Source organism: Ursus arctos, unplaced genomic scaffold, assembly GCF_023065955.2.
Source record: "Ursus arctos isolate Adak ecotype North America unplaced genomic scaffold, UrsArc2.0 scaffold_4, whole genome shotgun sequence".
Classification (NCBI taxonomy): Eukaryota; Metazoa; Chordata; class Mammalia; order Carnivora; family Ursidae; genus Ursus; species Ursus arctos.
This window is the reverse complement of record NW_026623056.1, coordinates 82134813-82149280: the sequence shown is the minus strand read 5'-3', so window position 1 is coordinate 82149280 and position 14468 is coordinate 82134813. Positions and strand designations below refer to the sequence as shown.

Genomic DNA, 14468 nt, shown 5'->3' with positions numbered 1-14468 from the left:
TGAAAACAGGCAGTGACCAGATTTGGCCTGCAGGCCAAACGTTTACCGGCCCCTGGGTTAGAGGTAGCGTTCCTCCACCCTTTCATTTCATGTCCCAGACGGGGGAGGGATGGGAGCCTGAGACAGCCAACCAACCACTTTCTCATGACCTTACACCAATTCCTCTCCCTCTGTGCTCTGGCCATTTTATTATCTGAAAGTGGGGAAGGCTGTTTAAGAGTTGCGAAACACTTCCTCAGACCTTTCCCTGGAAAATCTTCTTATATGGATTTCCCTCAAAATCCCTTTTATAACTGAGAACAAATGGACACCTGGATTGAAAATGAGGCGGGAAGAGTTTCAAACGTGTTGAGCCTGAAGGTAGCCACGGACCCGCGCTGGGGCATCTGGTAGAGAGCTGGAATCTCTGCCTTCAAAGTCACAAGGGTGACCGGGGCTTAGTTCCTTTCTTGGAAAAGGCGTAGCCATCACGTGACTCCGTTCTATCATAGGCTGCCTTGCTGTCTTCAACCGAGAATGCAGTGCATACTCTCAACTTCTTTGTTACCTGGGATCTGACATCACAGCAGCCTTGCTGTGACTTGGTGTAAAATACATGTCAGGGCGCCTGGGTGGCCCAGTCAGTTAAGCATCTGCCTTCAGTTTGGGTCATGATCCCAGGGTCCTGGAATCCTGTCCCGCGTCAGGCTCCCTACTCGACGGGGAGTCAGCTTCTCCCTCTGTCCCTACCCCTGCTGGTGTGCTTGCTCTCTCAAATAAATAAATAGGCAATTTTTAAAAACCAACCAAACAAACAAAAAAGCCACATGCCATCTAGGGGTGTGGAAGTTCCTAGAACGAGTTGCCTTTAAACCCAGTGGCCCCAAACCCAATGGCCCCACAGCTTTGCCTTTGCGCAGACTTTTCTGTCTCCTCTCTGGCTGTCAGCCTGTCAGCAGCCACTTCTGGATGTCGCAGTTTGCCTCTCTCCAGCAGCCTCCTTCCCTGTTTTGCTACTTTTAATGTGCTTGTACTTAAAAACCAAAGACTCAAGGGGTTCGAATAGTTAGATAATTATTCTAGGAGTGAGTGCTGAGTGTCCAGTGGGTGGCATGTGTGACCTTAATATACGGACGATGAGATATCTATTTTGGCGGTTTACAGACTTGTTTTCATTTTTTGTTTGTTTAGATGGAACATGTACTATGGCTGCTTACAGACTTATTGGTTTATTCATTCCCTCATCATTCTTGTAATTTATTTTTGCTTGAATTCAGGTACCCAGCCATGTTGCCGATATGTTGCCCCAAAAAGGACCTAAGGACCTCTGTGTTGGAGGGGATTGGGATCCCCTTTCTAATCTTCTTCTTCTTCTTTTTTAGTTAAGATTTTATTTAGAGAGAGCGCACTGAAGCACAGGCAGGGGGAGTGGCAGGCAGAGGGAGAAACAGGCTCCCCAAGAAGCAAGGAGCCCCATGCGGGACTCGATCCCAGGACCCTGGGATCATGACCTGAGTTGAAGGCAGAGGCTTAACCGACTGAGCCACCCAGGCGTCCCCCTTTCTAATCTTCTAATTGATGTATGTATTCACATATGTATGGAATTTGATATAAATGCATACACGTGATCTATATATATTTAAGGCACTTTTTTTTCCATTTTTTGTTTGTCTCCCCTCCTGCTTTCACCTACATTAAGGCAACCCTTTCCCCACTGTGATGTAGTATGTGCCAAGAACTGGGTATCTACCCTTTCATATTTTCTGCATGCTTATACAATCATAAACACACCCTCACACACATAGAATGTCTTTGTTTATATGGGAGTCAATCTTGACCACTCAACAGCCATACTTTTGCTCACTTCCTCCCCCTCCTTCCTTGCTAACGGAATTTATTTGTTCACATGTAGGCAAATATCTCTTGGTCTGAAGGAGAGGCACTCATATTTTAGCCGACAAATCCTGGTTTGGTTTTAAATAGACAATTCCATTCTTCTTTTCATTTGTTTAGGGATGGGCACGTGGCTCAGTTCTGGTCTATAAGAAGTAAGGAGAACTCTGGAATAGCTTCCTTTCTTTACGTAAGGAAATGTAGTGTGACTGCTGGATTTCACAATGGGCCCACTTGAGATTCATGGTCATGAATATTAATTGAGAATCATCAGATAGGTCCATTAAAATACCAGTGGTTTGGTTTTTTCTCCCAAATTAACAAGTGTAAGCTAAAATATATATGGCAAAGCAATGGAATTAGAATAGCCAAGATAATCTTGAATAAAAAAATTGGAGGACTTACACTTCCAGATTTCACAACTTTAAAGTATTAGTAATCAAGTAATCAAGTGTGGTATTAGTGATCAAAGGAACAGAATAATGATTGCAGAAATACAACCCTACATATGCAGCCATTTCATTTTTGACAAAGGTGCCAATGCAACTTAATGGGGGAAAGCAAGCTTTACAGTAAATGGGGACCGAAGTTTTTTAAAAAATGAAACTTGAACTCTATCTTACATATATACAAAAATTAATTTAAAATGGACTATAGACCCAATATGAGCACTAAAACTTCCAACAAAGCTTCTAAAAGGAAACATGAAGGACATCTTCATGATTTCAAGGCAGGCAAAGATTTCTCAGGCAGAATACAAAGAACTATAAAAGAAAAAATTAACAAATTTTGCTCCATAATAATTTAAAACTTCTGGAAACTTCTCATCATGAGGTAGTGTAGTAACAAGGTCCAGAATTACCCTTCCACCATAAAACAAACAAACAAAAAAACCAGAAAACTGGAAAACATAGAGGAAACAAAACAAAAACAATACTAATACTAATACATTGTGGGTTTATAAAACATATGAAGAAGTAAAATACAAAACAACAATAAGCACAAGGATTGGAGAGGACACAGACAGGTTAAAAGTAAAAGGATGGAAAACATATGTCATGCAAATACAAATCATAAGACCAGAGTGGTTATATCAATATCAGACAAAACAGATTTCAGGGTAAGGACTATTACTAGACAAAAAAGGAAATTTTCCTAATGAAAACAGGTCAATTCATCAAGGAAAAATAATAATCCTAAATTTGTACAAACTGAATAACAAAAATCCAAAATACATGAAGAAACTATTGACAGAACTGAAAAGAGAAATAGAAGGGGCTCCTGGGTGGCTCAGTTGGTTGAGCGACCAACTCTTGATTTTGGCTCAGGTCATGATCTCAGGGTCCTGAGATGGAGCCCAGCATCAGATCAGGGCCTGCTTAAGATTCTCTCTCTCCCTTTCCCTCTGCCCTTCCTCCCATCCCACTGGCACTCACTTGTGCTCTCTCTGTCTCTCAAAAAAATAAATAAATAAAAATAAAAAATATTTTTTAAAAAAAGAAAAGAGAAATAGACTAAATCCATAATCACAGCAAAAGATATCAGATCTCCTCTCTAAGTAACTGGGAATAAGTAGACAGAAAATGAAGAGATAAATACTTAAACAATACTATCAACCATCCTGACCTAATTGACATTAATAGAACATTCCACCCAACAACAGAAGAATAAACATTATTTTCAAGTGCACATAGAACAATCATCCAGATAGACCATAGGCTGAGGAATAAAACAAGTCTCAATAAAGTCAAAAGGACTGAAATCACACAAAGTCTGATCTCTGGCCACAGTGGAATTAAATTATAAATCAATAACAGAAAGATATTTTTTAAATTCCCAAATATTTGAAATGTAAACAATACATTTCTAAATAAATATGGGATAAAAGAAGAAATCATAAAGGAAATTACAAGATATTTTGAGGTAAATGGAAATGAAAGGACAACATATCAAAGTTTTGAGAGGGAAATTTAAAGTTTTAAATACTTATATTATAAAAGAAAAAAAAATGCCTCGAATCAATGATCAAGGCCTCCACTTTAAGAAACTAGAAAAGCAAATTAAATACAAAGCAAGCAGAAGGAAGAAAATAATAAAATAGTGAAAATTAATGAACCAGAAAGCACACAAGCAATAGGATTAATCAATTACATCAAAAGCTGTTTCTTTGAAAAGATCAACAAAATTAAAAGAACATACAAATTACCAACATCAGGAATGAAAAAGGAGACATCACTACAGGCATTAAAAGGGCAATAACAGACCATTATAAAAACCTGTATGGCAGTAAGCTGTCAACCTTTAAGTAGACAGATTTCTCAAAAAGATAGCAATTATCAAAACTGACCCAAGAAATAGAATGTCTAAAGAGCCTTGTATCAATTTTAAAAATTGAATTATGAATATAAAACCTTCTCAAAAGAAAGCATTAGGGCCAGATGGCTTCACTGGTGGATTCTAACAAATTCTTAATGAGGAAATAATACAGATTCTACACAAACTCAGAAAATAGAGAAGGAAGGAAACTGCTCTCAACTCAGTTGATGAAGACAGGCTGCTCAGACACCAGAACCAGCACAAGAAAGGAAACTACAGACCAGTACCACTCATAAACATAGAAGGAAATATTCTTGACAGAATCTCTGCAAATTGAATTCAGCAAAACATATACAGGGCAATACTCCATGACCAGGGGGTGGGGGTTATTCAAGAATCCCAAGTTGGTTTCACATTCAGAAACCAATCAATAGAATTCATATTAACAGTAAAATAGAAAAACCATGAGGGGGGCCTGGGTGGCTCGTCGGTTAAACGTCTGCCTTCGGCTCAGGTCATGATCCCAGGGTCCTGGGATCAAGTCCCATATCAGCAGGGAGGCCGCTTCTCCCTCTCCCCTGTTTGTGCTCTCACTCTCACTCTCTCTCTCAAATAAATAAATAAAATCTTAAAAAAAAAAAAAAAGGAAGAAATATCTCAGTAGATGGAAACATCATTTGACCAAATTCAACAGCAATCCATGATTTAAAAACAAAACAAAACTGGGGCACCTGAGTGGCTCAGTTGGTTAAGCAGCAGGCTCTTGATTTTGGCTCAGGGCATGATCTCGGGGTCCCAGGATCAAGCCTTGTGTCAGGCTCCACAGTCAGCAGACTCTCCAGGATTCTTTCTCTCTTCTTCTGCCCCTCTCCTGGCTCGAGCGCGTTCTCTCTCTCTCTCTAAACTAAATATATGAATCTTTAAAAATAAATAAGTAAATAATAAAAAATAAAAACAAAACAACCTCTCAAGAAACTAATAGGAACTTCCTCCACCTGTTATAGGGCATCTGTGGAAAACCTATAGACAACAACCTAGGTAATGGGGAAAGAATGTTTGCCTCTGAGATCAGACACAAGGTACTCTCACTACTTTTATTCAACATTGTGCTGGAGGACTAGTGAGTGCAGGCAAGAAAAACACATAAAAGACATACACAGTGGTTAGGAAAAAATAAATAAACTGTCTTTATTTTCACAAGACACGATCATGAGCAAATGACCAACATGCGTATGAAAAAAAAAGCTCAACCTCAGGGCCAGGTGTTAGACTCTGGGGGAGTAGTTCCAGGAGAAAGGAACTTCCGTTTTTGTTTACCGTAGTATCCTAAACACCTAGCACAGTGCCCATTCATAGAAGTGGTCATATATCTTTTGTGAATGAATGAATGAATGAATGAATGAGTGAGTGGGTGAATGAATGGGCAAGTAAGAGACTGGGGTGGTTCAGTCCTGGAAGATGACTTTTCACTTCACCCCAGACTTGATTTTAATAACTTTCAATTTTGGAAAAGGTATTTTAGATCCCAATCTTAAGTCAAATAGGAAATCGCCTAAAAGAAACGGTCTTCCTTTATCAGTTACTTGTGATGGTTAATTTTATGTGTCAACTTGACTGGGACACAGAAGACCCATGTTAAATGTCACTTCTGGGTGTGCCTGTGAAGGTGTTCCTCGATGAGATCAGCATTTGAATTGATGGAATCAGTAGAGTGGATTGGCCTCTCCAGTACTGGTAGGCATCATCTGGATCTGTTGTTGGCCTGAATAGAACAGAAGGTGCAAAAAGGAGGAATTAGCTCTTTTTCTCCTGCCTTAGTGCTGGAGCTGGGACATCTCATCTCATTTTCTCCTGCCCTTGGATTGGAATTTATACCACTGGCTTCCCTGGTTTTCAGGCTTCTGGTCTGGGACTGACTGCTAGCCTACTTGATTCTCCATCTTGCAGATGGCAAATTCTAACACACACACACACACACACACACACACACACACACACTAAGGGTATATATATATATATATATAGAGAGAGAGAGAGAGAGAGGGACGGAGAAAGAGAGGAGAGAGAGGGAGAGAGAGAATATATATATTAGAATATGATAATTAGATTATTATAAATTATATATTATTATAATTATATAACTATACATAATTATATCTTATATATTATTAAGTATAACAATTATATATTATATTTATATATAATTGTAAGCTATATTAAAATTATATTAGATATATTAGAATATACGTGTGTGTGTGTGTATATATATATATATATATATATACATTCTGTGTGTGTGTGTTTAGTCTAGTAGTTCTGTTTCTCTGGAGATCCCTGATTAATGCATTACTTTTACACTCACTCATATGCTCCTATGCTTATTATCATAGCTAAGATTATCAATCCAAAACATCATAGGTTTGCTGCACACTTATCTATATTTCCTCTTTTAAGGAGCTCACTCCTTCTGATTACAAAAGTAATATATGCCTTCTGTTGGGAGTCTAAAAAATGCTGAAAAATTAAGAAGGAAATGAAAATTCCCTAAAATCCCATTGCCCCAACTGCCACTGAGCTCTTCCTCCTTCCAGTTCCTGTTTTCCTCATAATCTGTTCCACTAATTTGGGACCAACAGCCTACAGGCATTGAGATAGAGGTTGACATGAAAAGGAATCAAGTGGGTACCTTGAGGACAGAGGGGGACATCCATGTGGAATTTTCCAGCAGGAAATGGAGTCATAAACCAAGAGAGATTTCCAGTCCCTTTGTGGGGAGGGAGAGGGATCCCATAGGTGTCAGATGAATTCTCAGAAGGGGAGGTGGCTCCAAGGAGAAAGGAAGAGTCTCTTACAATATAATTAGTTTATACTTGTTCCGGAAAATATATAGAACAAAGCATTAAAAAGAATGAATTTTCTCTTGAATTCTTATCTATAAATGTTTTTCTGGGCTCTTCCGAAGTGAGATGCTTTCTGTATTCTCTACACCTGTGGATTGTGGCCAGCATTCCTTTCAAGAGAACAAGCTGACATGTGAAGGACACAGAATTAACCAGAATATTACTTCCTGAATGTCATCTTTTCCTTTCTCTGAATATTGATTTCACCTACTCTCTAAAAACACGAGCTTGTTTGGAATGGCTTTTCAGAACTGTCTACTTTCACACTCACATTAAAAGCACATGAATCTGCTTAAATCTATGTTCTCTGAGAGAAGGCAAGTTTGCAAGTCAATAAAATGTCTTGCTGAGTTTTATCAGTTGCATGTACTTATCATCCTCCAGCCATCTTCCTAACAGGCTTCATTTCTACTGCTTCAAGGTCTGCTCACAAAGGACACAGTCCTCCTGAGTTTTTGTCATTTGCCCAAAAGTTCCTATTGGAACATTGGACTTGTCTGCCCAGACAGATAGAGACAGAAGTCCAGCCGTAGCTGTCCGAATGTCTGCCACATGTCCCCGAGCAGAGAAGCTCCATCTTCCGAACAGAAAAATGGGAGAAAATACCACCAAGGCACCCACGATCAAGCTGATAACACATGTTCCCAAACAACTTGTTTAAAAGACTTCCTGAACACGAGCAACATAAACACAAACAACCCTACCCAGAAAAGAACCTTCTAAATCTAAATTCTCTACCTCAAACACAAGAATCATAGAAGCCAAATCTTCTCCCTTACACATTCAGATCTCAGTAGGATGGTACACAGAAAACGTTCTTCAGGCCCTCAATCCAACAGTCATTCTAGGGCCTAATCACCACAATGCGTTGGATCCTAAAACAACATGCCTTTTTTTTTTTTAAAGATTTTATTTATTTGACACACACACACACACATGGACAGCGAGGGCACAAGCATGGGGAGCTGCAGAAGGAGAAGAGAGCAGGGAGCCCAATACTGGACTCAATCCCAAGACCCTGGGATCATGACCTGAGCCGAAGGCAGACGCTTAACTGAGCAACCCAGGCACCTCAAGAACTTCATTTTCCAATGCAATGTCAGTGGTCCTACAGATGACAACTCTTATGGAAGCAAAATGGGTTTAAAGAAATGGTAATAGTAGTTAAGGTGAGAGATAAACAGGTAGTAATATGAAGTAGATGACAGGTGGGTCTGAAAAGAATATTTGGGATCAATTTTGTTTGTTCCTGCAGCAAATAATTAAGAGTACGTTTCATCTCATTTTAAAAGACACAGGCATACCCTTCCTTCATCCTGCAGCTTTCTCTCTTTAAAAAATTTTTTGAAAGACTATTTGAGAAAGAGAGAGAGGGAAAGCACAGAGGGAGAGGGAGAGGGAGCAGCAGACTCCCTGCTGAGGAGAGAGCCTAACGTGGGGCTCAATCCCAGGACCCTGAGATCATGACCTGAGCCAAAGGCAGATGCTTAACCCACTGAGCCACCCAGGCACGCCCCTGCAGTTTTTTCTTGATGCCCTTACTACCTGCCTTCACAGCCAAGTGTCTGTGAAATATCTCCTGCTGCCTTCCTCTCTTGGGTGCATGTCAGTTTGGCTCCTGTCCTCACCCCACTCCTGCCAGCATTCTCTGCTGGGATCCTAGATGCTGTCAGGTACTTTCCAGTCCGTAACTTGCTGCCTTCTACCTTCAGCACCAGACAGGGCTGAGCTGGTCTCCTGGACTCTTTCTCGGCCTCTTCTTCCAATTTCTTACCCTTTCCATACCTCTGTTCTCCATCCGCTTTCCCTATTTCAGCTCCTCCCATCACTGGCTGTGCACTGATGACTCCCAGGTCTCTGCTTCCTCACAGCCAGCTCTCCTGGCTCCACAGGTGTTTACCCAACTGCCTCTTAGATGTCTTCACTTACTTGCCCCAAGGGCGCCTCGAACTCCATGGGCCCCAGAAGGAAATCATCTGGCTCTGGGCATGTTAGCTAACGGAATTGGGCCTCACTTCCTCAACTATAAAACTGGGCATTACTGACAGCCACCTCATACAGAAGCCTGTTATGGAGATTAAATGAAATAACACAGAATTGTATATTGTGTCAACTCTAGCACATGGTAAAGAATCTACAAGTGTTTACCATTATTCTACCTTCACTGGAACCTATTCCTTCCTCCCTATATAGCCCCGGAATTGACTTACAAACCCACCACCCACAACTCTCATCAAACCAGAACCTTGAGCATTCTCCTTGACACCTCCCTGTTCCTTCACCTCAGTCATTCTGTCCCAGCCAGTACATTCCACTTTGTAGTATCTGACCTTGTCTTTCCTTCTCCACTCTATTGCCTTAAGTCCTCGCATCCCCTGGGACTTAGAGCCATTCTTTACCTGACCTCACTTTTACTGCTACACCTTTGTTCTGAAAGAGCACATTACATGACACCACCCTGCTCTTAAAATCTTTCAATGTCTCCCCACTGCCTGGGGGACAAAATCCAAACTCCTTGGAAGGGCACAGAGGCTCTTCAGGACCTGGTCTCAGTCACTCCCTCTCAGTCCACCCTATTCCCTAAGCTCCAGCCGGTCCTCCTTGGGGGTAGGTGATGCCAAAGCAGTCATCAGGCTGTCAGTCCAAAACTTCTCTAAAGGCGCTGCTTCTTCCAGATGTAGCTTAGGTGCCACTTCCTCTGAGAGGCATTCCTGGACTTCTAGTCGGATGCGTATCTTTCTTCTTTGTTCCCCCTGGGTCTCTGCCCTAACATTTATCATGCTTTAGTTCTTATCTGCTCATTTGTCTGTCCTCCCCACTACACTGAGCTGCCTGCCGGCCCCAAAATTGCCTTTTATTTCCATATCCCCCAACCTAGCACAGCGGCCTGCAAACAGTTGGTACTCAAGGTACGTGAACCAGGGCAAAGTGTTTCCGCCAAAAAGGAAACGTTTGGGGGGAATCTGTATCAAGGTTTAGCGAATCCCGCGGCACAGGGCTTCACAGGGGTTCCTTCAGGCCTGCGTGGGTATCCGCTGCCTGCACGTCGTTCTCAGTGCTTCACTCTCGCAGTTAGAGCAGACGCAGGGCTGCACAGGCAGAGGCTGCACGGGCGCCTGCAAACGCACGCTCAGCGGGCTGAGGTTAAATCCTGCGCCCTTTGTTCCAGGCAGCTGAGAGCGAGCGGGTCGTGCCCACCCGCCTCGGCCGGGTGCAGGGCCTGCTTGGGCAGAATGGCACAAAAACGCACCGAAGAACGCCGCGTCGGGCAGGGGCGCGCGTGTGCGCGGGCCCTCTCCGTGCCAGCCTCCCGACTCCGGGGTCCCGCGCTCTCCGGCGCCCTCGCCGGGGCCCAGCCTTAATGCCAGGAATCTCCCGGGCTCGCCGCCACCGCCGGCGGGAAAGGGCCGGGCGTCCCGGCGTCACGCGCCAGCAGCCGGGCGCGCGGCGCGCGGGACGGGGGCGGGACGGGGGCGGGGCCATCGCGCCCAAGGCGGGGCGGGGCGGGAGCCGGGCACAGGAAGCGCTGGGAGGCCCGAGCCATCCCAGGGTGCCCCGCGCGGCGTGGACTCGGGCCGCTGCCGCCATCCCGCTGGCTAGAGGGGGAGAGAGGCCCGCCCGCTCGCCGGTCGGGCCAGTGTGGGGCAGTGCGTGAGGGCGCGGGGGGCCGTGTCAGCGAGACGCAGAGCGCAGCCGCCACCACCAAACGGACATGTTGGAGCCCAGCGCCGCCGCCGCCTCCTTTTCCTCATCCTCCGAACGGGACTGAGAGGGGGCCCGCCACCCTCCGCCTCTGCCGCCCGCCCCGCCGCCTCGGCCGCAGCCTCTTCCTGCCCGTCCTCTGGCTCCTCCGCTCGTCGCTTCCCCCCGCCCCTCGGGCCTGGCCGGTTCCCCGGCCCCGCTCCGCCGCGGCGCGAGGTCTATGTGACCGGCGGGCCCGGAGCAGCCGCCGCCGCAGCGCGAACATGGACGCCGTCAACGCCTTCAACCAGGAGGTGAGGAGTGCTCGGGGCTAGGGGGTGCCGGGCCTTCCGCGGGAGCCGGGACTCCGTTTCTCCCGCCGCCGGAGGTTTAAAGCTTTGGTCGGGGTGGGGACGCTTCCTGCCCGGGTTCCGGGGCGGCGGGGCCTGCGCGGAGCGGCCTGTGGTCCGGGAGAGGTCGCGGCGGCTACGGGAACCGACCCCACACCCCTCCCCCATCGCCCACCCCCGGGCGGCGACCTCGGGCTGCCCCCCTTGGCCCCTTCCGGCCTCCCCCAGACCGCCTCGGCGCCGGTTACTCTAACTTCGCCTTCTTTCAGGTCCGGGCGCTCTCGCTCTCTGCTCCCAGCCCCGTTACTGGCTTCGCAGTGCCGGGAGCCCGCAAGGGGCTAAGAAAGAAGCGCGGGCGGGCGTGTGGGGTTGGGGGCGGGGGAGCGGGAGCATCTGCCGGTCGCTGGGCTGGCGGAGCGGCTGCCTCGGCTCTCCTGTTGCTCAGGCCGCGGCGCGGCGGCGGCTGGACTCTGATCCCGGGTCGGGGAGGAGTTGGAGAGGGTGTTCATCCCCTTCTCCCGGGATTCACACTCTAGGGAAATGGGGTTCCCAAATGAAGAGGGGTGGCTCCTTATCATTTCCAGTCATGAACACAATCCTCTTAATGGGCTCCGTGGCCCCAAAGTGACACCTAAAAAGTTGAATGGGAGAGGAGTACTTGCTCCGCCTCAGTCCGATAGAAAGCCGGCTTTGGCCTCCAGTCCCCCACCCTCGCCCTCCTCCCGCGGTAGTTAATCCGCGCTCCCCTTCTAGGGGAGCATTTACATGTGAAAACCTCCCAAAACCGGGAACAAAGCTGCCTGCCGCCTTAAAGCTCCATAGTTTTATCTCTAGTCATCCAGGTGCTGTTTTTGGAGTGTAGAGTCCACACATCCTCTTCATCAGAATCTATTTGGGGGAGGGGACTTGACCACTGGTGATTTAAAATACGGTTACAGAATGGAAACTGTTGTCATGTGTTGAGTTGGATTCTTTTCCTTTTCCAAACACTAAAGATAAACCCAACATTGAAAAAGTCAGATGTAGTGCTGTAGCTCTAGATGTCTTGATACGGCGTTAAAAACTTGCTGCATCTCATAATGAGATTTTGTAATTTCACTTGTAACAGAATTAACGTGCAATAACTTTCCTTTAGATTTGCAGTTCTGTAATATGGGATCTTCCAGTAACACTACAGTTAGGACGTTTTATTGCCTTACAGGTTATCCTAGAAATGATTTGTCTTCAACCGATGGGTGCATAAAATGTCTTAACTGGAGTAGCAACTAGCGTTCGGCAGTGATGATTTTCAAAATAACGAAATAATATTTCATAATATTTGATGGCAAGAGAATTTGTGATAATGCTCCAGAGATTTCAGATTTGGAATTTTGACTTGGTTTCCTGAAGGCAAAATTCACTGGAATGTTGGCTTTGTGAGGGCAAGGAGTTTCTGTTCTTTTCTCCTTCCCTCACTATAGGAAGCAAATACTTGTTGAATGCTTAAGAATTTTACAAATGGTACAACAGTTTTTTAAAGATTATAAGTGCATTTCTTTCCCAAGATAAAAACTTACTTTTTTTAATGTCAGCTTTCAATGAACGAAGAAGGGGATTTTTTAGAATATTCTTAAGATCAGAAGTATTGAATTCTGAGGTAAGCATTGTGGAAGTTGACATTAAGCACATTAAGCAAAATATCTTATGTTCTGGAAAAGCGTGATCATTAGTTTTTACTTTGAAAAACCAAAATAAGGTATGCTACTGACTTCTCAAAAAAGGGAAATGGTATTTTAACCTTTTTAAAATGTACAAAATGAGAATTTTCCTGTCATTGTTCATCTTTCTGCTCAAATAATTTTTATTTCCATTCCTACTCTTTATGAACTGCAAATTACATTATGTTAGGTGTGTGTTGCCAGTTTTAACTTTCTTCTGAAGAAACTTCCTTCTAGAGAAATTAGTCTGACTTTAAAATTCATCCTCTTGTGCTATTTGATTTGTAGTGCTTCTCAGTTATTTCTCCCTATTCATGAAATGTTATTGGTTAGTTTCCTGTAACCTCAAATCCTCCAAACTTAATTTTATAAACTTTTAAGTGCTGTAAAGCTGTGTCCTGAGTACTGGTACTACCAAGGAGCTCTGTCCCCTAGAGCCTGATCTAATAGAGGACATAAGACTTAGGCAAATACCGTGTGATAGAACAGCTTCCTTTGGGGCTCTTAAAAAGAGCCCTGGGATGGCTATGGGGGATCAGCGAAGACTTGGGAAGAGAAGGTGGAGTCAGTTTTAGGATTTCAGAAGGTGTAGGAAGTAGTGATTGAAGGGCAGTAGTGCAGAGGAGTGAACAGTCGTTTGATTCCAAAGGCTACTGGAAAGTAAGATGGCAAAGTAATTTGGGGCCTGACAAGTTTCATGTCTGTCTAATGTGTTTAAATTTCACTTTTAGGCTCTGGATAAACTGAGATTTTAAGTAGTGGGGTGATAGAATCAAGAAAACTGCTTGGTTTGTATATATTGTAGAAGGCAGAGATTTGAGGAAGATTGGCATTTTGAGGACTGAGGTAGAACTGAGTAAAATCTGAACTTGGCGTGTCTAGTGGCAGGGAGAGGAGGGGAAGGATATGGGCCAGAGGAATCCATGGACCTTGCCATCTAATAGGCTTATAAGCACCTTTTGCCCCCACAGTCTAGGTGCTGGGAAAGGGGTAATGCTATTAACACAAGTCAGCAGTCATCAAAAGCATGTTTAGTGGAAGGGGAAATATGTTTGGTTTGAACAGGTTGAGTTTGAGTGGAAGAGTCATGTGGCAATTTTTGGCGAGCAGTTGGGTGGGGTAGGACTCAAAATTGGAAGCAACCAGGAAATAGAGGGAGACATCTGGGAGTCACTCTCAGATGTGCCCTGGAGAAAATTGAGAGGGGGTGAGAAAAGGAATTAATGTTTAATAAGCATCTATGGCGTATCAGGCATTTTATAAATACATATCTAATATTCCCACAGCCTTGCACAGACATCCATTTATAGATGAGGAAACTGATTTTCAAAGAAGTTAAATAATGATTGGCTCAGGGGCATACTGTTAGCTAATGGTAGAGCTGGTATTTGAATGCACATCTCCCCGTCTTAATTGCTGCCTAAAGATAATATTTTGTATAATACCCGGGGAGCAGTTACAGGTTAAGACTTAAGAAAAAAACTACTAAAATTTGAGAGTAATGGGATCTGAAGTTTAAGGTTGAATGGTAATGAAGGACATAAGGAAATAAAGGTCACAAATGTCTTTTTTGGAAGTTCGGTTCTGAGGGATTTAAAGTTGCTTAAAGAATGAAGGCAAAGAAGAGCAATTAACAGTGTAGTATGCAATGG

General features: G+C 44.2%; 1 protein-coding gene and 1 long non-coding RNA gene across 5 annotated transcripts in view; one reads left to right on the top strand and one right to left on the bottom strand.

Moving 5' to 3' along the window:
• Positions 1-5354: 5354 nt before the first annotated feature.
• On the bottom strand, positions 5355-10507 carry LOC130542660 (uncharacterized). Its single transcript, XR_008957368.1, has 2 exons — positions 6875-10507; positions 5355-5950 (listed from the first exon to the last, which is right to left on the bottom strand). It is a non-coding gene; the product is annotated as an uncharacterized LOC130542660 (long non-coding RNA).
• Positions 10508-10636: 129 nt separating this feature from the next.
• The window catches only part of SCAF4 (SR-related CTD associated factor 4), a 55827-nt gene continuing 51995 nt past the window's right edge, over positions 10637-14468 (top strand). For 2 of the 4 annotated variants that reach the window (XM_026514214.4, XM_026514140.4), the window contains exon 1: positions 10637-11083. In XM_026514214.4, the coding sequence (XP_026369999.1) occupies positions 11054-11083 (30 nt within the window). In that variant the 5' untranslated portion in view covers positions 10637-11053. The remainder of the gene's footprint in view (positions 11084-14468) is intronic. The other 2 variants (XM_048214776.2, XM_044378225.3) reach the window with 1 other exon arrangement.